General features: G+C 37.7%; 2 protein-coding genes across 2 annotated transcripts in view; one reads left to right on the top strand and one right to left on the bottom strand.

The window, feature by feature from the left end:
- Positions 1-16,446, top strand: part of LOC132554835 (uncharacterized) — a 30,796-nt gene extending 14,350 nt beyond the window's left edge. The window contains exons 3-10 of the mRNA XM_060219159.1: positions 988-1,205; positions 3,916-4,079; positions 4,691-4,941; positions 7,619-8,034; positions 8,850-9,137; positions 10,835-11,023; positions 14,769-14,916; positions 16,310-16,446. Of these exons, the coding sequence (XP_060075142.1) occupies positions 988-1,205; positions 3,916-4,079; positions 4,691-4,941; positions 7,619-8,034; positions 8,850-9,137; positions 10,835-11,023; positions 14,769-14,916; positions 16,310-16,446 (1,811 nt within the window). The remainder of the gene's footprint in view (positions 1-987; positions 1,206-3,915; positions 4,080-4,690; positions 4,942-7,618; positions 8,035-8,849; positions 9,138-10,834; positions 11,024-14,768; positions 14,917-16,309) is intronic.
- A 3,042-nt stretch (positions 16,447-19,488) lies between these two features.
- LOC132554824 (uncharacterized) lies at positions 19,489-23,589 on the bottom strand. Its single transcript, XM_060219144.1, has 6 exons — positions 23,159-23,589; positions 22,229-22,459; positions 21,629-21,700; positions 21,043-21,123; positions 20,123-20,269; positions 19,489-19,540 (listed from the first exon to the last, which is right to left on the bottom strand). Exons 1-6 carry the CDS (start codon positions 23,587-23,589, stop codon positions 19,489-19,491), a joined length of 1,014 nt encoding a protein of 337 aa, XP_060075127.1.
- Between the last annotated feature and the right edge of the window lie 1,940 nt (positions 23,590-25,529).

The raw sequence follows: 25,529 nt of genomic DNA, 5'->3' as shown, positions 1-25,529 counted from the left end.
CCAGTATATATATAGTCTGTGACTGCCGACCAGTATATATATAGTGTGTGACTGCCGACCAGTATATATATAGTGTGTGACTGCCGACCAGTATATATATAGTCTGTGACTGCCGACCAGTATATATATATATAGGCTGTGACAGCCGACCAGTATATATATAGTGTGTGACTGCCGACCAGTATATATATAGTCTGTGACTGCCGACCAGTATATATATATATAGGCTGTGACAGCCGACCAGTATATATATATTGTGTGACTGCCGACCAGTATATATATAGTCTGTGACTGCCGACCAGTATATATATAGTCTGTGACTAACACCTTGACTGCCGACCAGTATATATATAGTCTGTGACTGCCGACCAGTATATATATAGTCTGTGACTGCCGACCAGTATATATAGATAGTCTGTGACTGCCGACCAGTATATATATATAGTCTGTGACTGCCGACCAGTATATATATAGTCTGTGACTGCCGACCAGTATATATATATAGTCTGTGACTGCCGACCAGTATATATATATATATAGTCTGTGACTGCCGACCAGTATATATATAGTCTGTGACTGCCGACCAGTATATATATAGTCTGTGACTGCCGACCAGTATATATATAGTCTGTGAATAACACATTGACTGCCGACCAGTATATATATAGTCTGTGACTAACACCTTGACTGCCGACCAGTATATATATAGTGTGTGACTGCCGACCAGTACATTTATTATTTATAGAATTATGTACGATCTACGCAAATACGTTACGACATATTTTGACCATTTTGGTTTGCAGTTTCCTTGTTTTCATGAAATATTTTAAGTTTGATTTCCAAGACAAAACATTTATTCGTGGCTGAGGGTAGGTCTGTCAGTAACTAGACACACTAAATGTTTTGTTGTAGATTTGTTTGTGGTCACATGTTGAAATATAAAATTCACAAATATTTTCGTTTGCGACTTTTTATAATTGTAAACAGAATATCGTGACCACCCATGCATGCGACCATGTGCCATCAACTCACCAATGATCTGCGAGTATGATTTTACTGCGGAATACTTCTACACACTCGGTAAAGCCTGTGGTGACTGTCCACATAACGTCATGGACTGCTACAGACCAGAATGCATTGCAGCCGACGGTAATCCCCGTGCAATCTTTGTCATCAACAGGATGTTGCCTGGTCCAGCTATTCACGTAAGTCAGTGTACAGGACGTTGTCTGGTCCAGCTATACAGGTATATCAGTGTACAGGATGTTGTCTGGTCCAGCTATACAGGTATATCAGTGTACAGGATGTTGTCTGGTCCAGCTATACAGGTAAGTCAGTGTACAGGATGTTGTCTGGTCCAGCTATACAGGTTTATCAGTGTACGGGATGTTGTCTGGTCCAGCTATACAGGTATATAAGTGTACAGGATGTTGTCTGGTCCAGCTATACAGGTATATCAGTGTACAGGATGTTGTCTGGTCCAGCTATACAGGTATATCAGCGTACAGGATGTTGTCTGGTCCAGCTATACAGGTAAGTCAGTGTACAGGTTGTTGTCTGGTTCAGTTATACAGGTAAGTCAGTGTACAGGATGTTGTCTGGTCCAGCTATACATGTATATCAGTGTACAGGATGTTGTCTGGTCCAGCTATACAGGTAAGTCAGTGCACAGGATGTTGCATGGTCCAGCTATACAGGTATATCAGTGTACAGGATGTTGTCTGGTCCAGCTATACAGGTAAGTCAGTGTACAGGATGTTGTCTGGTCCAGCTATACAGGTATATCAGTGTACAGGATGTTGTCTGGTCCAGCTATACAGGTAAGTCAGTGTACAGGATGTTGTCTGGTCCAGCTATACAGGTATATCAGTGTACAGGATGTTGTCTGGTCCAGCTATACAGGTATATCAGTGTACATGATGTTTTCTGGTCCAGCTATACAGGTATATCAGCGTACAGGATGTTGTCTGGTCCAGCTATACAGGTATATCAGTGTACAGGATGTTGTCTGGTCCAGCTATACAGGTAAGTCAGTGTACAGGATGTTGTCTGGTCCAGCTATATAGGTAAGTCAGTGTACAGGATGTTGTCTGGTCCAGCTATACAGGTAAGTCAGTGTACAGGATGTTGTCTGGTTCAGTTATACAGGTAAGTCAGTGTACAGGATGTTGTCTGGTCCAGCTATACAGGTATATCAGTGTACATGATGTTGTCTGGTCCAGCTATACAGGTAAGTCAGTGTACAGGATGTTGTCTGGTCCAGCTATACAGGTAAGTCAGTGTACAGGATGTTGTCTGGTCCAGCTATACAGGTAAGTCAGTTTACAGGATGTTGTCTGGTCCAGTTATACAGGTAAGTCAGTGTACAGGATGTTGTCTGGTTCAGTTATACAGGTAAGTCAGTGTACAGGATGTTGTCTGGTTCAGTTATACAGGTAAGTCAGTGTACAGGATGTTTGGTTCAGTTATACAGGTAAGTCAGTGTACAGGATGTTGTCTGGTCCAGCTATACAGGTATATCAGTGTACAGGATGTTGTCTGGTCCAGCTATACAGGTAAGTCAGTGTACAGGATGTTGTCTGGTCCAGCTATACAGGTATATCAGTGTACAGGATGTTGTCTGGTCCAGCTATACAGGTAAGTCAGTGTACAGGATGTTGTCTGGTCCAGCTATACAGGTATATCAGTGTACATGATGTTGTCTGGTCCAGCTATACAGGTATATCAGTGTACATGATGTTGTCTGGTCCAGCTATACAGGTATATCAGCGTACAGGATGTTGTCTGGTCCAGCTATACAGGTATATCAGTGTACAGGATGTTGTCTGGTCCAGCTATACAGGTATATCAGTGTGCATGATGTTGTCTGGTCCAGCTATACAGGTAAGTCAGTGTACAGGATGTTGTCTGGTCCAGCTGTACAGGTATATCAGTGTATATGATGTTGTCTGGTCCAGCTATACAGGTAAGTCAGTGTACAGGATGTTGTCTGGTCCAGCTATACAAGTAAGTCAGTGTACAGGATGTTGTCTGGTCCAGTTATACAGGTAAGTCAGTGTACAGGATGTTGTCTGGTTCAGCTATACAGGTAAGTCAGTGTACAGGATGTTGTCTGGTTCAGTTATACAGGTAAGTCAGTGTACAGGATGTTGTCTGGTTCAGTTATACAGGTAAGTCAGTGTACAGGATGTTGTCTGGTCCAGCTATACAGGTATATCAGTGTGCATGATGTTGTCTGGTCCAGCTATACAGGTAAGTCAGTGTACAGGATGTTGTCTGGTCCAGCTATACAGGTAAGTCAGTGTACATGATGTTGTCTGGTTCAGTTATACAGGTAAGTCATTGTACAGGATGTTGTCTGGTCCAGCTATACAGGTATATCAGTGTACATGATGTTGTCTGGTCCAGCTATACAGGTAAGTCAGTGTACAGGATGTTGTCTGGTCCAGCTATACAAGTAAGTCAGTGTACAGGATGTTGTCTGGTCCAGCTATACAGGTAAGTCAGTGTACAGGATGTTGTCTTGTTCAGTTATACAGGTAAGTCAGTGTACAGGATGTTGTCTGGTTCAGTTATACAGGTAAGTCAGTGTACAGGATGTTGTCTGGTTCAGTTATACAGGTAAGTCAGTGTACAGGATGTTGTCTGGTCCAGCTATACAGGTAAGTCAGTGTACAGGATGTTGTCTGGTCCAGCTATACAGGTAAGTCAGTGTACAGGAAGTCAGTGTACAGGAAGTTGCCTCTCGTTTATATTGACTGATGACATCTAAATACTAAGTATTTTTTATGTCCCGTACATCCGTCTGATGAAGGGACAGTTAAGACATCCATATATAAACATAATATGTATTAAGGGTATTTTTATAAATTAACTTTTTGTTAAGCCATAAAGTGATTGTGTCGACTATTACAGGTTTGTGAGGGAGATACTGTGCTGGTAAACCTTCACAACAAAATGGCCGGCGCCGGTATGTCAATCCACTGGCATGGACTTCTACAACACGGTACTCCCTATATGGACGGAGTCGGCATGCTCACTCAGTGTCCAGTACCGGCTTTCTCTACGTTCCAATACCGGTCAGTATCTGGTACAAATCTTCATCGATCAACTAGCTTCATCAATCAGATCCATGATTTCCTTTGATAGTAGAAATATTACCGTAAACGTAAGACTACTAAAATACAGGTGTATGTAACATACTTACCATCTGATAATTCCTGACGAAGGATTTCTTGTTCATTTGTACTATATACTCAGGTAAATAAAAAAAACTCTTTCATGAAATGTAAAAGAAAACCGTGTTGATGTATTAAGAATATGACGATATTTTTCACATGTATAAAACTGATTTTCAAATATCACTTATGTTAATTACCACGGTATGTACTTCCTCTATGAAAATCTCACGGTATTCTTTTGTAGAATGAATGAATGTGAGAAATATATTATTAATCATTGTAAAGCTGTACCTATAAACATATTTATGAATTATTGTGATGGTCATATACATAACAGGATAAATTCTAAAATGTTTCATTCTGTATAAAACACCTGTGATAGATTTTCTTGACATCTGATTGTGTGATAGAAGCTGTGATGTCTCGTGAGTTGTATGTAGGTAAAACGCCTTTATAATGTACACAATGTGTACAGAATTGTTACAACCAGCTAATAATTGTATCAATAGATTTAACGTCACCAATTCTGGAACCCATTTCTGGCACGGCCATCTCGGACTACATCGATCTGATGGGATATTTGGACCATTTATTGTTCGTCAAGCCGCAGAGCGCGAGGTCCATAGCGGTCTCTATGACTACGACCTTCCCCAACATACCATGCTCGTCAATGATTGGTTAATGGAATTAACTGTGGACAGGTTCGCACACCACTATCAAGCCCAGGGCGACAATAAACCCGCTTCAATACTCATTAACGGTATAAGAATATTTAATAATAGTCTATTTGTCGGATTAAATTTTTCATCTTTTTTGTGTTAAAGTTACAAATTGCGTCTGTATCATGTTCTGTTAAAGTTACATCTGTAACATGTTCTGTTAAAGTTACATCTGTATCATGTTCTGTTAAAGTTACACAGTACATCTGTATTATGTTCTGTTAAAGTTACATCTGTACATCTGTATGATGTTCTGTTAAAGTTACATCTGTATCATGTTCTGTTAAAGTTACATTTGTATGATGTTCTGTTAAAGTTACATCTGTATGATGTTCTGTTAAAGTTACATCTGTATCATGTTCTGTTAAAGTTACATCTGTATGATGTTCTGTTAAAGTTACATCTGTATGATGTTCTGTTAAAGTTACACAGTACATCTGTATTATGTTCTGTTAAAGTTACATCTGTACATCTGTATGATGTTCTGTTAAAGTTACATCTGTATGATGTTCTGTTAAAGTTACATCTGTATCATGTTCTGTTAAAGTTACATCTGTATGATGTTCTGTTAAAGTTACATCTGTATCATGTTCTGTTAAAGTTACACAGTACATCTGTATCATGTTCTGTTAAAGTTACATCTGTATCATGTTCTGTTAAAGTTACATCTGTATGATGTTCTGTTAAAGTTACACAGTACATCTGTATCATGTTCTGTTAAAGTTACACAGTACATCTGTATCATGTTCTGTTAAAGTTACATCTGTATCATGTTCTGTTAAAGTTACATCTGTATGATGTTCTGTTAAAGTTACATCTGTATCATGTTCTGTTAAAGTTACACAGTACATCTGTATCATGTTCTGTTAAAGTTACATCTGTATCATGTTCTGTTAAAGTTACATCTGTATCATGTTCTGTTAAAGTTACATCTGTATCATGTTCTGTTAAAGTTACATCTGTATGATGTTCTGTTAAAGTTACATCTGTATCATGTTCTGTTAAAGTTACATCTGTATGATGTTCTGTTAAAGTTACATCTGTATCATGTTCTGTTAAAGTTACACAGTACATCTGTATCATGTTCTGTTAAAGTTACATCTGTATGATGTTCTGTTAAAGTTACATCTGTATCATGTTCTGTTAAAGTTACACAGTACATCTGTATCATGTTCTGTTAAAGTTACATCTGTATCATGTTCTGTTAAAGTTACATCTGTATCATGTTCTGTTAAAGTTACACAGTACATCTGTATTATGTTCTGTTAAAGTTACACAGTACATCTGTATGATGTTCTGTTAAAGTTACATCTGTATCATGTTCTGTTAAAGTTACATCTGTATGATGTTCTGTTAAAGTTACATCTGTATCATGTTCTGTTAAAGTTACATCTGTATCATGTTCTGTTAAAGTTACATCTGTATGATGTTCTGTTAAAGTTACATCTGTATCATGTTCTGTTAAAGTTACATCTGTATGATGTTCTGTTAAAGTTACATCTGTATCATGTTCTGTTAAAGTTACACAGTACATCTGTATCATGTTCTGTTAAAGTTACATCTGTATGATGTTCTGTTAAAGTTACATCTGTATCATGTTCTGTTAAAGTTACACAGTACATCTGTATCATGTTCTGTTAAAGTTACATCTGTATCATGTTCTGTTAAAGTTACATCTGTATCATGTTCTGTTAAAGTTACACAGTACATCTGTATTATGTTCTGTTAAAGTTACACAGTACATCTGTATGATGTTCTGTTAAAGTTACATCTGTATCATGTTCTGTTAAAGTTACATCTGTATGATGTTATGTTAAAGTTACACAGTACATCTGTATGATGTTCTGTTAAAGTTACATCTGTATCATGTTCTGTTAAAGTTACATCTGTATGATGTTCTGTTAAAGTTACATCTGTATCATGTTCTGTTAAAGTTACATCTGTATGATGTTCTGTTAAAGTTACACAGTACATCTGTATCATGTTCTGTTAAAGTTACACAGTACATCTGTATCGTGTTCTGTTAAAGTTACATCTGTATCATGTTCTGTTAAAGTTACATCTGTATCATGTTCTGTTAAAGTTACATCTGTATCATGTTCTGTTAAAGTTACACAGTACATCTGTATGATGTTCTGTTAAAGTTACATCTGTATGATGTTCTGTTAAAGTTACATCTGTATCATGTTCTGTTAAAGTTACATCTGTATGATGTTCTGTTAAAGTTACACAGTACATCTGTATCATGTTCTGTTAAAGTTACACAGTACATCTGTATCATGTTCTGTTAAAGTTACATCTGTATCATGTTCTGTTAAAGTTACATCTGTATCATGTTCTGTTAAAGTTACATCTGTATCATGTTCTGTTAAAGTTACATCTGTATCATGTTCTGTTAAAGTTACATCTGTATCATGTTCTGTTAAAGTTACACAGTACATCTGTATCATGTTCTGTTAAAGTTACATCTGTATGATGTTCTGTTAAAGTTACATCTGTATCATGTTCTGTTAAAGTTACATCTGTATCATGTTCTGTTAAAGTTACATCTGTATCATGTTCTGTTAAAGTTACACAGTACATCTGTATCATGTTCTGTTAAAGTTACACCTGTATCACGTTCTGTTAACAAAAGAGCCTAACCTCGTTGTGAATATGTTGCCTATTGATGGTGCGTTATTGTATATTTTAATTTGTGTATTCTCCGTATTTTTGAAGGCAGGGGAGCACACCGTATTTTTTACGACCGTGAACATGATGAGAACATGACAACACCTTATGAAGTGTTCCATGTCAAGCCGGGGTTGCGCTACAGATTCCGTATTATCAGCAATGGGATACTGCATTGTCCAATACAGCTGTCTATTGACAACCACACCCTCCAAGTCATCAGCAGTGACGGTAATCCATTTCAGCCGATTGACGTAGAGAGTATTAATATATTCGCCGGTGAACGGTATGATATAGTCATCTTAGCTAACCAGACAGTGGACAATTATTGGGTCAGGGCACGAGGACTGGGAGACTGTTCCTTCAAGGATACTTATCAACAAGCCATTATCCGATACGATGGAGCGGGGGAAAAACTGCCGAATCGTCCTACAGGACACCAATTCGGAGCGCGTGAAGGAAAGGTGAAACTGGTTAGGCCGATTTATAACATACATACATACAGCTGTATGACATACATACATGTAGTTGTATACAGACATACATGTAGCTGTATGAAATGCTTATATGTAGTTGTGTGAACCATGTTGCCTCGAACATAGAGAGAATCAACATTTTAAAATGTAAAAAATAGTGTTCAATCCTTAGTTTGGGCATGGTCAGTTCACGTGCTTAAGACCACCGAATAAAGAATACCTACACATAGACGGAATTTTAGTTAAAGTTCGATGACACGTGAGCAAACTACGAACAAAAGCAAGATTTACACGCATATTCGGGAGGGCTCCGGAAGAGTAAGCGTCTTCTGTTTCATTGAGGACAAACGTCATTTAAACGATGGTGAATCTAAGCAAGTAATGTCACGTTCTCAAATGATAACCATGGTTCACAAGACATACTTACGAGCACTAGACATGACAAATGTCACGTTATCAAATGATAACCGTGGTTCACAAGACATTCTTACGAGCACTAGACATGACAAATGTCACGTTCTCAAATGATAACCGTGGTTCACAAGACATTCTTACGAGCACTAGACATGACAAATGTCACGTTCTCAAATGATAACCATGGTTCCCAAGACATACGAGCACTAGACATGATGAACTTTTTATCGGAGAGTATAGTATTTTCCAAGGAGACGAGTATGACGACCAGAAGACTTCGTCATAATCAAACTATGTAAGAATATGTGGTATTAGACATACGTGTGACATGTATCAGTAAAATAAAAATAGTAAGTTTAATGTGTATCTATTTGGTTACTTTTTTATAGAAACTAAATCCTTGGAACAAAAAGGAGACAGAGACACTTATTCCAGTAACACATCTCGAGAATTTACGCCCGTCGGACAAATCACTTGAGGAAACTCCAGACAAGAAGTTCTACCTGGCGATGGACTTTAACTTCGTTAACAACTTTAACCTTTATGTAGAACGTGACCATGTTTCTGCTTCGACTGTCGTGGACCCTACTAAGTACGAATTGACCCCACAGATTAACCACATCAGTACTATCCTCCCACCGTCTCCCCCACTGTCACAATTCCATGATATCCCACAGGTAAACACTTAGCTTCACTACCATATACTACATCTTATGTTCATTGATAGTAAGTGTCTGTTAACTCTGTTAATTGGTTTTATTCAATATTAATTTTTTTTCAGATTTAATTTAAGATTAACTTGTTCGTTTAATCTTCCTATATCTGTACTGAAATTCCAAGTCAAGGCCTGTTACTTTAATGTTCCGTTTTTGGCAGCATTGAGTATTTTCAATTTTCGAAATAACGAAGACATTTACAATGTCGATATGACATTTATCTACAGTCATTTGCTGAAAGTCATGAAGCTCAAAACAGTCCTGAAACTGTTTAATTTTTTTTTTGTTAAATAAGCTTCACGTACTCCAGGTTTGTAACACAAGGAGTTCCAAACTAATTGTTATTTGAAATCCCTGGCAAATCAGACAAACAGAACAGATAACACAGTGTTACATATCGGGGATGTTTTACTCTTAAGGCATTCATTATTTCTGGTCATTGATGCAAATTTTGAAAATTAATTTCGTGATTTGTCAATGTACGGTTGTACAAACTTTCCATATAACCAGTGACATATAGTGCCTTAATGTTATGTACCGCAGCCATTAGAACAATATATGTAGGTTTTATTATCTGTAATAACCCCAAACCGGGAGATGTTCTGTAACACCTGTCGACGTGTTGTGTTACCGAGAGACGTTCTGTAACACCTGTTAACGTGTTGTATTACCGAGACATGTTCTGTAACACCTGTCGACGTGTTGTGTTACCGGGAGATGTTCTGTAACACCTGTTGACGTGTTGTATTACCTAACAATGTTCTGTAACACCTGTTAACGTGTTGTGTGACCGAGAGACGTTCTGTTACACCTGTTGACGTGTTGTATAACCGAGATATGTTCTGTAACACCTGTCGACGTGTTGTGTTACCGAGAGATGTTCTGTAACACATGTTAATGTGTTGTGTGACCGAGAGACGTTCTGTTACACCTGTTGACGTCTTGTGTTACCGAGAGTTGCTCTGTAACACATGTTGACGTGTTGTGTTACCGAGAGATGTTCTGTAACACCTGTCGACGTGTTGTGTGACCGATCAATGTTCTGTAACACCTGTTGGAGTGTTGTGTGACCGAGACATGTTCTGTAACACCTGTTAACATTTTGTGTGACCGAGCAATGTTCTGTAGCACCTGTTGGAGTGTTGTGTGACCGAGCATTGTTCTGTAACACCTGTTGGAGTGTTGTGTGACCGAGCAATGTTCTGTAACACCTGCTGGAGTGTTGTGTGACCGAGCAATGTTCTGTAACACCTGTTGGAGTGTTGTGTGACCGAGATATGTTCTGTAACACCTGTTGGAGTGTTGTGTGACCGAGACATGTTCTGTAACACCTGTTGGAGTGTTGTGTGACCGAGATATGTTCTGTAACACCTGTTGGAGTGTTGTGTGACCGAGCATTGTTCTGTAACACCTGTTGGAGTGTTGTGTGACCGAGCAATGTTCTGTAACACCTGTTGGAGTGTTGTGTGACCGAGACATGTTCTGTAACACCTGTTGGAGTGTTGTGTGACCGAGATATGTTCTGTAACACCTGTTGGAGTGTTGTGTGACCGAGAAATGTTCTGTAACACCTGTTGACGTGTTGTGTTACGGAGAGACGTTCTGTAATACTGTCATTATACATAATTACAGTTTTTTTATCAACGTTGTATTTTCAGGAGATGTTCTGTAACGCCGACACCATACAAAAGAACTGTTCTCAGGAATATTGTGAGTGTGTTCACGTGATAAAGGTAGACCTGAACGATACAGTAGAACTGATCGTCATTGATGAAGGAAAGTACTGGGATGCTAACCACCCGATGCATCTCCATGGCAACAAGTTTAGGGTGATAGGCATGGACAGGGTGCGTATTGATTCCACAGCAAATGAATACCTCTGTTATCTACTTAAAGATCATACTCGATACTCCAGGGGTTACGATCACTTTCACTCTCTGTTCCCCAGGAACATGTCCTCGATACTCCAGGAGTTACAATCACTTTCACTCTCTGTTCCCCAGAAACATGTCCTCGATACTCCAGGAGTTATAATCACTTTCACTCTCTGTTCCCCAGGAACATGTCCTCGATACTCCAGGAGTTACAATCACTTTCACTCTCTGTTCCCCAGGAACATGTCCTCGATACTCCAGGGGTTACAATCACTTTCACTCTCTGTTCCCCAGGAACATGTCCTCGATACTCCAGGGGTTACAATCACCTAAACCCTCTGTTCCCCAGGAACATGTCCTCGATACTCCAGGGGTTACAATCACCTTAGCTATCTGTTTCCCTGTAACCATTCTCGATACTCCAGGGGTTACAATCACCTTAGCTATCTGTTTCCCTGTAACCATTCTCGATACTCCAGGGGTTACAATCACCTTAGCTATCTGTTTCCCTGTAACCATCCTCGATAATAATAATAATAATAATAATATACAACATTTATATAGCGCACTATCTATTTTGACAAAATACTCTAATGCGCTTCACAATTACATAATAATCTTACTACAAAATTTACAGAACATGTATAACACAGTAATCAACATATGTAACACAAATTGACCAAATCAAGTAAGTAGTGGTGAAAGTATGTATATACAGGACGTCAGCGTGAGAGTCTAAAATGCAGACGTAAACAGGTGGGTTTTAATATCCCTCTTGAATTTGGCCAGGGATTTTGACTTTCTAGTAGCAGATGGTAAGCTGTTCCACCTAAAGTGGCCGCTACCTTTCCAAAGCATCGGTTACCATAAGTCACAGTCCGAGAGTTCCAGGGGCACAATCAAGGATTCACTCTCTGTTCGTAGTGATCGTGACGGCCGATAAACGGTGACAAGTTCCTGCAAATATTCAGGAGCTGTTCCATTTATTGCCTTGTATGTATACATCAAAATCTTGTACTCTGTAACCGGAATCGCACGGAACATGCCAATGCAATAAGTAAAGGACTGGTGTAAATGTGGTCACTCTCTGTTCCCCAGTACGGGTAACTAGGCGTGCTGCGGTGTTCTGTACCCTCTGCAGGCGTATCAGTAGTGTATCAGCTACACCAACGAGTAACGCGTTACCATAGTCTAACCTAGAAGTAACAAGAGAATGTAGCAATTGTCTTGCATGCATCTGTGGTATATATTACAATTTTACTGATTTGGTGATAAATAACATTTTATTCACTCTAATTCAATAATGTTCGTAACTTATCACACTACAGGGAGAGAGCACGTTCATGTCTACATAAACCTATTTTGGTCAGTTTTAACTTTCCCATGTTGTATCTCAGATTTAAACATCCTGAAGTTAATAGTATCACTAATGAGTCCTAGAACGTTTAATCATTTGTCTATATTCTACCTAATTTATACTGAAGGGTGATACTGCCTCAACAATATGACTTTTAACATAACCTTCACATATTCATCACTCATTACATTAAAACGAAATTTAATGTGCATATGTCTGTCGATTACATCATAATGATCAACAGAGAAATGATTTTAATTATAAAACCATTCACCGATGTATTTATCAACTTAATATTCCACGGGAAAATCGTCCTTGACCTTGAAAAGGATTCGTCAACACTGAACTAAACGTCAAATTAATGCCACATACATAATATAGCAACACTTATTGTCACATTTATACACAAGCTATGGTGGATTGATATCTACTTGTGGTATTGCCGTGATAATTTCATATACATAACATAGCAACACTTATTGTCACATTTATACACAAACTATGGTGTATTGATATCTACTTGTGGTATTGCCGTGATAATTTCATATACATAACATAGCAACACTTATTGTCACATTTATACACAAGCTATGGTGGATTGATATCTACTTGTGGTATTGCCGTGATAATTTCATATACATCATAACAATTATTGTCACATTTATACACAAACTATGGTTATTGATATCTACCTGTGGTATCCGTGATAATTTCATATACATAACATAACAACACTTATTGTCACATTTATACACAAACTATGGTGTATTGATATCTACCTGTGGTATTGCCGTGATAATTTCATATACATAACATAACAACACTTATTGTCACATTTATACACAAACTATGGTGTATCGATATCTACTTGTGGTATTGCCGTGATAATTTCATATAAAGTCATATCAATGTCGTGTTAAGACGTCTTATTAAGTCGACTAGTCGTGATAATGTCGTGTTAAGACGCCTTATTAAGTCAACTTGTGTTAATATCGTGTTAAGACGCCTTATCAAGTCGACTTGTCGTGTCGTGATAATGTCGTGTAAAGATGCCTTATTAATTCGACTAGTCGTGATAATATCGTATTAAGACGCCTTATTAATTCGACTAGTCGTGCTAATATCGTGTTAAGACGCCTTATTAATTCGACTAGTCGTGGTAATATTGTGTTAAGACTCCTTATTAAGTCGACCTGTTGTGTTAATATCGTGGTAAGACGCCTTATTAAGTCGACTAGTCATGATAATGTCGTGTTAAGACTCCTTATTAAGTCGACTTGTCGTGTTAATATCGTGTTAAGACGCCTTATTAAGTCGACTAGTCGTGATAATGTCGTGTTAAGACGCCTTATTAAGTCGAATAGTCGTGATAATGTCGTGTTAAGACGCCTTATTAAGTCGACTAGTCGTGATAATATTGTGTTAAGACGCCTTATTAAGTCGACTAGTCGTGATAATATTGTGTTAAGACGCCTTATTAAGTCGACTAATATCGTGTTAAGACGCCTTATTAATTCGACTAGTCGTGTTAATATCGTGTTAAGACTCCTTATTAAGTCGACTAGTCGTGATAATATTGTGTTAAGACTCCTTATTAAGTCGACTTGTCGTGTTAATATCGTGTTAAGACGCCTTATTAATTCGACTAGTCGTGTTAATATCGTGTTAAGACACCTTATTAATTCGGCTAGTCGTGATAATATTGTGTTAAGACGCCTTATTAAGTCGACTAGTCGTGATAATATTGTGTTAAGACGCCTTATTAAGTCGACTAGTCGTGTTAATATCGTGTTAAGACGCCTTATTAAGTCGACTAGTCGTGATAATATTGTGTTAAGACGCCTTATTAAGTCGACTAGTCGTGATAATATTGTGTTAAGACGCCTTATTAAGTCGACTAGTCGTGTTAATATCGTGTTAAGACGCCTTATTAAGTCGACTAGTCGTGATAATGTCGTGTTAAGACGCCTTATTAAGTCGACTAGTCGTGATAATATTGTGTTAAGACGCAGTGTTTTAGCCTAAGGAGGTTCCCCCTACACTGACTTCAGCCACTAACTGTCAATTTTTCTCTTCATCGCCGAAAACCCAAAATACCGAGGCCTTCCGAATAACGCGTCTGTCAATTTTAAGAGGAAGTTAAGTTTCAACACAGGTCATTTTCGAGCAATATCGTGACAAAAATCGTTTTGTCATGACTGAAAGGTCATTTATGGCAACAAATAACAATTCATGTTACTGTGAAATTGATTAATCTGGCAACACAAATAGAAGGCAGTTACATACCACCATAACAGACTTATTAATGGAGGCACTGATCTTATATCTGTTGTGTAAAATATCTCATTGTACATCAAACAGCTCAACAATTCCACGACCCTTGAGGAGATAAAGAAACTGGACAGTGAAGGCAAATTAATGAGGAATTTTACCTCCCCGGTTGATAAAGACACAGTTACCGTTCCTGACGGGGGCTATGTTATTCTCCGTATCCATGCCAACAATCCAGGTACGATTTCATGTAATGGTAGCCAGCTAGATTCACGACTTTTATATCGTAGAGTTTTTATATCACAACTAGTAAAAATCTATATAACTGATTGGGAAATAAGATTTTTTATTCTATACTTAAAATTTGGAAATACCATCCTTAATATTGTCAATTTCTAAGATTTCGGAAATTCTTCATTTTATGCCTCCTTCATTTATTGTATGTGTATAGCCACTGCTCTGAACACGTTCATATCAATACTTGTTTACACGTGCGGGATGTAGAGAAATAGTCATGGTTCTGAACACGTTAACATCAATAGTTGTTTACACGTGCGGGGAGCAGAGAAATAGTCACGGTTCTGAACACGTTAACATCAATAGTTGTTTACACGTGCGGGAAGAGGAGAAATAGTCACGGTTCTGAACACGTTTACATCAAAAGTTGTTTACACGTGCGGGAAGTAGAGAAATAGTCACGGTTCTGGACACGTTCACGTCAATAGTTGTTTACACGTGCGGGAAGAGGAGAAATAGTCACGGTTCTGAACACGTTTACATCAACAGTTGTTTACACAGGCGGGGAGCAGAGAAATAGTCACGGTTCTGAACACGTTAACATCAATAGTTGTTTACACGTGCGGGGAGTAGAGAAATAGTCACGGTTCTGAACACGTTAACATCAATAGTTGTTTACACGTGCGGGAAGTAGAGAAATAGTCACGGTTCTGGACACGTTCACGTCAATAGTTGTTTACACGTGCGGGAAGAGGAGAAATAGTCACGGTTCTGAACACGTTCACGTCAATAGTTGTTTACACGTGCGGGAAGTAGAGAAATAGTCACGGTTCTGGACACGTTCACGTCAATAGTTGTTTACACGTGCGGGAAGTAGAGAAATAGTCACGGTTCTGAACACGTTAACATCAACAGTTGTTTACACAGGCGGGGAGCAGAGAAATAGTCATGGTTCTGAACACGTTAACATCAATAGTTGTTTACACGTGCGGGGAGCAGAGAAATAGTCATGGTTCTGGACACGTTCACATCAATAGTTGTTTACACAGGCGGGAAGTAGAGAAATAGTCACGGTTCTGGACACGTTAACATCAATAGTTGTTTACACGTACAGGGAGCAGAGAAATAGTCACGGTTCTGAACACGTGAATATCAATAGTTTACACGTGCAGGAAGTAGAGAAAATAGTTGTTTACTTGTACGTTATTGGCTGTTTACAGGCAGCACTAGTGACATCTAGCGACAGAAGTCTGATTCAGTGAAAATCACGCTTAAATTAGCTGAGATTTAAAACCATAACACGCTGGAACAGTGTCTTGGTATACAAACACTAACAGCCATTTAATTCAGTATATCATTTCTTTCTACAACTTTAATATTAAAACTATTTTCAGGGTTCTGGTTTATGCATTGTCACATTGAGTTCCACGCCGACCTAGGTATGGGATTTGTGCTACAAGTCGGTGATCTTGACCAGATGCCTCCCCCACCTACAAACTTTCCCCGGTGTGGCAGCTGGTCTAACAAGTAAACGGCTACATTATGTAGTACCAACACCGCGACAATCAACCTCACGAGTCTGATGGTTTAGCCTGCCAGTAGCATAATTCAACATTTACAAAGTAGATGTATGTGTTGTCAGTTTTTTTTTATAAATTTATTTGTTGTTACAGATGTAAATAAAGCTTGTTTCATATTTTTCAACATTTACTGTTTTCCTCGCCGTGTGACATGCAAGACTACAGGGAAAACTTTGACGATAAGCAGCCAATCAGCCATTAAATAGTATACAGGGAAACTTTGACGATAAACAATCAGACTTTAAATAGTATACAGGGAAAACTTTGACGATAAACAGTCAACCAGCCATTAAATAGTATAAATATTTACAGTCTTTTATCATTACAGTATACAGTATTGTATAACCTTACCGTGTATAATATATATTTAGCTATTTCATCCCCACAAATACCCCTAATGACCTTTTTATATCATTTCGTATAAACGATTATTTCTAAACATTGTCCAACTTTTGTCAATACTGAGTGTATCTATATACCGAGAGTAGATATCTGTAATTATACAGAGCAGTATATACCGGAACAAGGAGAAAATGAAGATGCATTATCGAAACAAGGAGGAAATGAAGACGAATTATCGAAACAAGAAGGAAATGAGGATGAATTTACAATGAAAGCCACCGGTATCGTCAAAAGGTTACAGTCAACTGCAGCAGAATTCACCAAAACGTTTTGATTTTTGAAAACTAACTCCTGAAAACGTCTCACTTTTACAAGAGTTAAAAGAGTTCGAGATAACGACGTTTGACTGTAACCCCAGTCTGAGATTCATCAAAACACGTATTTAGATTTAAATCCATACGTATTCTCAACGTGACAGATATCATGACCCTGAGCACTCTTCATCAGCTCCCTGACATCGTAGTTCCTGCCATCTCTGATGTTGGTAACACTGTACAACTACAAACGGCACACAACTCCGTCAGTGTTCAGTCAGTGGTTACTATGGAAATTACTTACATATAAAATGTGGTAATACATATACTTGGTTAGATGGAGTACGTGGTCTTGATGATGTTAATGTCGGTACGGTTTGAAAGCTACATACTGTAACGTTGTATAGTAGTGTTAACAAAACGGTTACAATCCCAAAATATCCGTTTTTATCATACTTGTATTTTTTTAATGATTTCCTTGTAAATGTTTCTTTTGTATATATTTTGCCCTCGTTTTATCGACTTTGAGTTGGAATATACCAACTATGTTTTATTCTAATGGATTTTGCTACAAACTCAGCTGTCAGTCAATTCGATGAAGATAGTCTTTATTGAACTTCTACTTGTTATGCCTCCGGATCTAAAGGTCAGGGACATATTGTCTTTGTGTTCAGTTTGTCTGATGTCAGTTTTAGCCCTGCCCATAACCTCTGTGCCATAAGAGGAAGGGGTTTCCAGTGGTACCAAATGTTTTCCTCGTGTGACCTTGACCGCACTGGATAAGAAAGTCCACGTATTTGATGCTTCTAAGTAAGTCTGTGCTTTAAACTGTTTAAGAATATGACATTACTTACAGGAATTGACCACGATTTACATGGCGGGTGTCCTCGATGAAGCAGAAGGCGCTTACCTTTCCGGAACACCTGGTGTTATCATCAAATTATTTTTCAGGAGTCTCCATGTAAATTTGTCCTGTCCTTATATTTCGCCTTGTGTTCATCGACTTTGACTTTAGATTCTGTTTACATAACGAGATTGTCCTTGTCGTTTTTCTTCCTACATTGTAATGATGTTGTATTTTTACATGTTATAACTAATTGATCCTTAAAGAATTAAATACAATAATATATGTTCCCCTTGATTAATTTCATATCTGCTTCAAATCCGTGTTATTCTGAAAATATGGAGAATGTGATTTTACTAAAGAGTACTTTCAGTCCTTAATACAATTTGTTTCTGTCTTTTTTGGAAACAGAACGAAGATGATTACATGTTCTACTTGTTGTGTAGTTTCCATCCTGTAATGGACCAGAAACTGACATTTTGAACTTGTACTATTTTGTAAGAGGAAAGAGAACACAATATATCAACAATACCCGGTGTTTTCTCTACCTAAAATGTTTACTAAGTTACGGATCGCATCAATCAACATTAACAAACTTTCTAATTAATAATAATGATTATTTAATCAACAAGCGTATAAGTTAATACTTCAGCAGTAATATAATTATAACAATTATGTACATATATATATATATATACAGTCACGAGTTGGTCCCGGAAGTGATGCACAGTTCAAAGGGGGATAACTCTCTCGTACGACTTAAGGTTTCACTACATCTTTACGAGGAGTTCACAGCCGTAAACAGAAAGTACTTGACAATACTATTATAGTATATTGGTAATGCTACTCAAGCATTCTTACATGCATGCTTGAATTTTCTAATAGCTAATTTTTTTTCGAAATATGATTGGTGAATCGCTGGATAGGTCTGTTTCACCGGGGCTACCTCCCCTTTGGATGTTCATGTCAACAACACAGTTGTTCCATTTCACATTTTTATCACAAGTTTTACTTGTAGAAGGTATCAAACTTATATATCTAACACCGAAACACATCCTTGTGTTGGGTTAGGCCTACATTACTCAGGATTTCAATATACATTATGCTCTTCAACAGAAGCTCCACATGATGAAATATTATCTTCAGTGAAGAGATTTTCTGTTTGATATTTTTGGGAAGTAGTCGCTTTTGTCTTTAAGAAATTGCACATCTTTCCCTTAAATCCAATGGTATTTAGAATTCGCTCCATTGGGAAGAAATATGTCCAGAATTCCTTCACTTTCTTTTCAGTCAAACTATCTTCCCATACTTCCGAAATGGTCACTTCGGTGGAATTTGACAGAAATTTCATCCTTGCCTTGCAGTTCCTCTCGGGGTAAGGTTTTGTCAGGTAGTTTGCTTTGAAATGTGTTCCTTGTTGGTAAAATGACCGAGCGTTATCCAGTGTGTAAGAATGAACACAGGCCGGGTTACTGCCTTTGTCCTGGGGACGTCTACAGACAATTCTCTTGGGTTGACTTTGAACCAGTAATATTTGCTTTATATCTGAAAAAAAATTATACGTAATACAAAAAACTGTGAAATTCGACTTTTTCGTGTCCAACTTGTTTTCTGGAAACAATGAACAAGACAGTTGGAAGTTTCACCATGCACAGTAAAATGAGCCCTCCATACCTCGAGCATTAAGTCACGTGTGGCTTAGAGAGATTACACTGAACCATTGATAAATTACCCCTGATACACACTTAGATATCAATGATAACGATATCATTCCCTAGTAATAGCCAGTTGTCAGCAAAGACATAATGTCCAGATAGATATGCTATAATTTCATCAATAACAATTACTTCTTTATCTCGACTACATGTTTAAACATTTTCTACACCAATTTGTACCAACATCGTTATGTCGAATTCTTATCTCTGACAGCGTATACGGTATACATTTTTCATTCACAAATTATACTGTGGTTGGTTCAAGAGAATGTGCATTTCTTAATCTCGAATATCGCACTGGTGAATCAACACTTCCTTTTTTCGAGCATCTAATGTTAAGTGATAGATATAAACTTCTGTATGTCGAAGTCCTATTAACAATGTATTCGCGATTCTTAGTTTGGTCGCTTACTTGTTGTTGTAGCATTGCTTAAATAAAGGGTTGAGTTCGGTTACACGTCTGTCCGGCAGTCCGTCCGATCGTCTGTCCAGGAGTCCGTCTGACCGCCCGTCTGATACCGATCCGTTAGTGTAGATAGACTTTAGAGACTGAGTGGACCTGTGAAATCACCGTTCAGCCATTCAGATATATACTCTGTAGCTCTAATAACATTACAACACTGTCGAACAGCTACTACATGTATACCAAACAATAATGTTTACACGACAATCACTATGGAAACCAGTTTTACACGTGTCTGTGACACAAAAGACCGGAATGTTCCCCCTATTACAGAACTGTGTAACATGAAATGTTCGTTGTGTAGAAACATTCGGTGTTGTCGTGGCTACAGACAAAACACGAAAATAAAATATAACGAGTAAGATTTCAGATTAAAGAATTATGTTAATGGATATGTAACATCCGCGAACATTTTTACCCTCTAAAGGAAGAGTTAGGCCTAATCATAATAAAACCCCATGAACATTTTATATTGTAAACTATAAAACGACTCTATCAGAAAGCATTCCGGTTTTGAATTATTTGGCTAAGAAACATAAATACAGACTAGGTACTTCATCTACCTACATACCACATACGACCTTTTTATTTATTTTCTTTTCTGTTTTAACTTTTTTCAAAAGATAATTTTTCGTTAAGAAATCATCATGTTATTAATTTAGCCAATGAAAAAAGTAAAAAAAAAAACCTGCGCCATGTTTTATGTTTTGTAATAATCAGTTCCATCTGATAGTAACATCTGTTGAATATATCACTAACGACACCATCGGGTAAAATAAATAATTGTCGTAAATAACCGAAAATAGCCGAGAACTGCCGACAATAACCAGTCTGTCTCGTCAAAACACACAAAGCTAGAGGAAACTTACGCTCTCTCGTCGAAAATATCCGAACCCTGTTCTGTGTGAGGACCCGATTTCAGGATATTATTTCCGTCATAGTCAATAAACCTGGAAATAGAGTCTTCATCGTTATGTGTTGTTCTCTGTTAACTAGTCTACTGTTATGTCACTTAAATAGGCGGTGACGTTGATGTAATATTACTAAATAAAGAAGTTTGGTGTAGGATAAACTTACACGGTTTTATTACATGATTTTTTAAACAAACATAGTCTTAACTTTTTACATACATCTTTGAAACAATGCATGATTTTTCTTCTCTTTTTTTCATACATTGATTTTTTTTCTGTTTTTGAGAAACTATTAAAAATTTTCTATAAGGATATATTTTTCCGTTATGTGACGAATGCTTTTTTTCTAAGCCGATAGAGATTCTTGTAAATAACATTTTGCATAAATCCATAAAGAACAGATTTTATGTCTACACGACACATGATATACATCGTTGAACTTCTAGGATAAGCCTGTGTGTCATGTAAACGAAAACTGGAGACCCAGAATACCAAAGCGAGGCAACGCAACGCTTCGCCGTACAAACTCGACATGCGCACTTACGTTTTTCGAGACAATGCTGTCATAAGGCTTGCGTTGAGGCCTTCTGTGGAATGTGATCGAGAAAGGCTACCACTGAAAAGTCAGAGAATGCATTACTAGGAAGATTACCACAGAAATAGTCATGTGACTTATAAACACACAACCCCTTTACCACGTGACTTATTGTCATAACAACTTACTCCTATAGATCAGAATAACAGAAAAAGAACAATATTTTTTTATAGTATCAGTGCCCTAAACATATGAATAAAAAATGATGAGTGCAACAGATTTCTTCGAAAAGATCTTTTAGAGTTAGCCACCGAGGCGTGACTTAATTCCACAGTGATTCATTTTGTAGAGGTTTAAGTTTAAGAGGTTGAATCGTGTTGGCCAGAGACGCATGCGTAGAAGAGTTTGATACATACGGACGGATTCGATACCCTACAGATAGGGCTTAAAGTTATGTATCACAACTAAATACATTTATACTATTAAAAATATCATTCTTGGAGGACAACATTAAAGTTGTCATCAAATCGAGACATCGTGTGTTTAACGAAATTTGTAGTACATTGAACTGACCTGTTTAAAATGGCATGTTTATGATCTCATTCTTACCTTTCGCCGGGTAGACATACAGGTAACGACAACGTAGATCCCATTAAATTCCCAAACGAGGCTTCCTTCCACAGCGCCACCTGGTTACTATCTGATGAATAGTATGTACTTTTGGTGTGGTTACTGGAGGTTTCTGACCAGTCAGACTGTGTCGAGGATTGTGATTGGTCAGACTGTGACGATGACTGTGATTGGTCTGAATCCATAGATAGTGTGTATGGAACATATGCACTGTCAAACAGAGAATTTACAGTAATTGACGATTTTTTTGATATATTCACATGTAAATAAAGTACGAGGAACTGAGCAGACAGGGCTTCAATCCCCGAGCGCGGAAACATACCTAAAAGTACTTACGTTACGAAAAGGGAAAAACATAGGGTACCAAAAACAAAAGGGAAAGCTTCTTTAACCGAATGAAAATGCATTTGTAGTGTAGAATAACGTTAAAAAGCGTGTCTGTTTCATTTTCCTTAGACAAAAACTAAGTTCAGTTTATTTTTCAAAGCATCCATAGTGACCTGCGTCTGATAAATACGTAATACTTAGCAAATCTATGATACAGTTTGTTCTTCTGTATGTGCAGGTCGGGAAGTACGAAAACAAAATGGCGGATACTGAGAAAAAGAGTGCAAGTCTAGTAAAAACAAAAGAGTGTAGGTCAGATGTCGAAAACAGATTGATCTTTGCTTTTGCTCGTGTTCTAAACTATCTTTATTCTCACGCCACACTTTACAAGGCGCCTTATTCTGGTAGAAGTACTGAGTTGGTGGGTTCTGTTCCCGGATAGAAACAATGCGTATATCACTGGTCCTTACAGACCTTGTTTTGTAGTAAAGGGGCTGACTATGCTATCTCCGATTCATTTTTTACTGACTATCTTTCTTTACATCAATAATCAATCGATCTAGTCTAAACTACCCCACCTACCTTCCGTCCATTGGCTTCTCGTCATAAAGGTCCTGTGTCTGGATTTCTGTGTTTTGTTTTTTCGCTTTGAGTCGGACCCTAAAGATCGGCATTGTGAACCTAAGAACTATGGCCAAAACTGCCAGGAAGCCAACCGTAATTGCTGCTCCCATAATCACCTGATCCTGGATCGATAAGGAACCATCAGGTCTATCTAAAACCGGAAGTGTTCTCACCGTGTCCGACAAGTTTGTTATTGTAGTACTTCCGGTAAAATTTGATATCGACAACGTCCTGTTTGACAGAAGTTCTTTTAGACTATCCTGTGTAAGGTTTGGTATACTCATGTCCTCTGACACACTAGTAGTATTAAATGTGTGAATTATCTCTGTCACGGAGTCGTCTTCAATAGCCTGTTGAATGACGGACGCCTCCCCCGATAAAGTATCCATACCCTGTAAAATCAAACCATATGAAATGGAATCAGAGCCACATGTAAAACACACATACAAACACGAGATATTCCGAACAGTGTTAATGACGTTACTTAATAACAAATAACAATGATAACAAATACACAAAGCAGTGACGTAGCAAATGTTCGTTAGGAGTGTATGCTTTCAAGAGAGGACCAGGTGTGAAGCTCCGGTGAGGGGTGGAGGGTCGGGGGTAAAGTAAGGTAAAAACATAAAATATCTCAATGGAATTCGAGTGTATGCTTAATGATACAAGCAGACATTATTACTACGTCACTACAAAGGAACGAGGTACTGAAACTTATTGTATTGAACTGCATGGAAATTGACTGTATACAAATCTAGTGACGTCATTTGCATTACTTAATGCAAATTATATTTAGTTTGAATAACATGCAATGCAAACTGCGAAATATATACGAAATATATCAGGTTTACTTATCTTCACAATGAATACATGAAAAATACGTACACGTTCAAATTATTATATTGAACGGCATGAAAATTTGCTGCATTGACTCAAATGTTCAAAGACTTACACAGGCATGTAGCAGCGTATGCAATTGTAGAGAACACATGAATGTGTGGTAAGACAGGTGTGCACAGGTGTAACTAAATAGATGTGTTACCTATGTGCTACAGAGATTAAATTTACATTTATGTACAAAATGCACATAAGGTAAAACAGACATAAGTATAAATTGTTTCAATTTTACATAAATGATGCATATACACAGGTATACAGTATCTGTTTATACAGTTATAAAACGTTACAGCATTACTGAACACTGAAAGTCAACACGTCCCTACATTGTTATACTGAATGTTTCACGTAACATAAAGATGATGAATTATTATGAAATTCAGACTTCCTAGTGTCAACGGACATTAAATTTGCCCCGCCCGACTGTAAAACTCACACAAACCGGGACAAGCCGTGTTTCTGAAAATTCCCGTCAAAAGACAGAGAGGAGGGATGTCAACTGTACCCCATAAATTTTCCACACCCATAAAGAGCCTCAATTCTGTGGATTTTTAAAATAATATACTTCGACACTCGTGTCGGTTGTATTAAGTACTTTGCCATTATAGAGAAGACGATTTGGTCCCAGCTTGTGTGTTCAGATTATAGCTGTGTTTCAATATCTTATCATTGACTGTAGATCCCCACAAACCTTTAACAAGCCGGCCTAATTAATAGCGATATTACAGAGATGAAACATATCACCTCTCTTTGTGCAGATGACAATACCGTTATATATACATTATAATTTAGATCAGTAGCCGCCGGCCTGTCTGTCTAACAACTATACCTCATTATGTATTTCTTAGCAAATCGTCTCCCAAACTGCAAAACCCTCGTTATGTGGATAGCTTGGTTGAATGCGACGAAGTATTAGACTGAGATGTCAAATAAATTAAACAGAAAGCTGTTTCATCCTGCAGCGACTCCTGATGACAAGGACAAGTTTACCCGTGAAGCAGCGAAAACTGAAAATAATCTGACGAAACGATACTATTTCGAAAGAGAGGTCTGTGAGCTGAAACAATTCACAAATTCTGTGAATAACACTTATTAGTTGGAAATGTTAAATAAATCACAATAATTTTAACTGTGTGCGCTAGGCATAGTATCTGTTTACCAGTGCTGTAAATGTGACACAGTGACCTCGTTGGTAGGAAATCTATATTTAGTATATATATATATATAAATAATCCCGTACCAAACACAAATAAAACCTTATCATCAGTCTATCAGTATTTTGTAATTTTTGTTCTCCAGGTCACACCTGATCGGTGCTACAAGTAGATAAAGGCCGCTTTATGGAAATTGTCAAGTGCCATCACACTGAAATGACATAACATGGTCAGTGAAGCATGACGTCCCTCCTCCTAATGTTGCGAACTATCTAAAA

This window comes from Ylistrum balloti, unplaced genomic scaffold, assembly GCF_031769215.1.
Source record: "Ylistrum balloti isolate Yb309-2 unplaced genomic scaffold, AGI_CSIRO_Ybal_v1 Utg370448, whole genome shotgun sequence".
Taxonomy (NCBI): domain Eukaryota; kingdom Metazoa; phylum Mollusca; class Bivalvia; order Pectinida; family Pectinidae; genus Ylistrum; species Ylistrum balloti.
The sequence above is the reverse complement of the archived record's forward strand: the minus strand, read 5'-3'. Positions and strand labels throughout refer to the sequence as shown.

Bases quoted from the DNA above. Each gene is read 5' to 3' on its own strand.
- LOC132554824 (XM_060219144.1), bottom strand. From the start codon at position 23,589: ATGGATACTTTATCGGGGGAGGCGTCCGTCATTCAACAGGCTATTGAA. The intron at 21,701-22,228 runs GTAAGAATGAGA...CTGACTTTTCAG, and splicing joins GTATGTCTACCCGGCGAAAG to TGGTAGCCTTTCTCGATCAC. The intron at 20,270-21,042 runs GTAAGTTTCCTC...GTGATTTCACAG, and splicing joins GATATTTTCGACGAGAGAGC to GTCCACTCAGTCTCTAAAGT.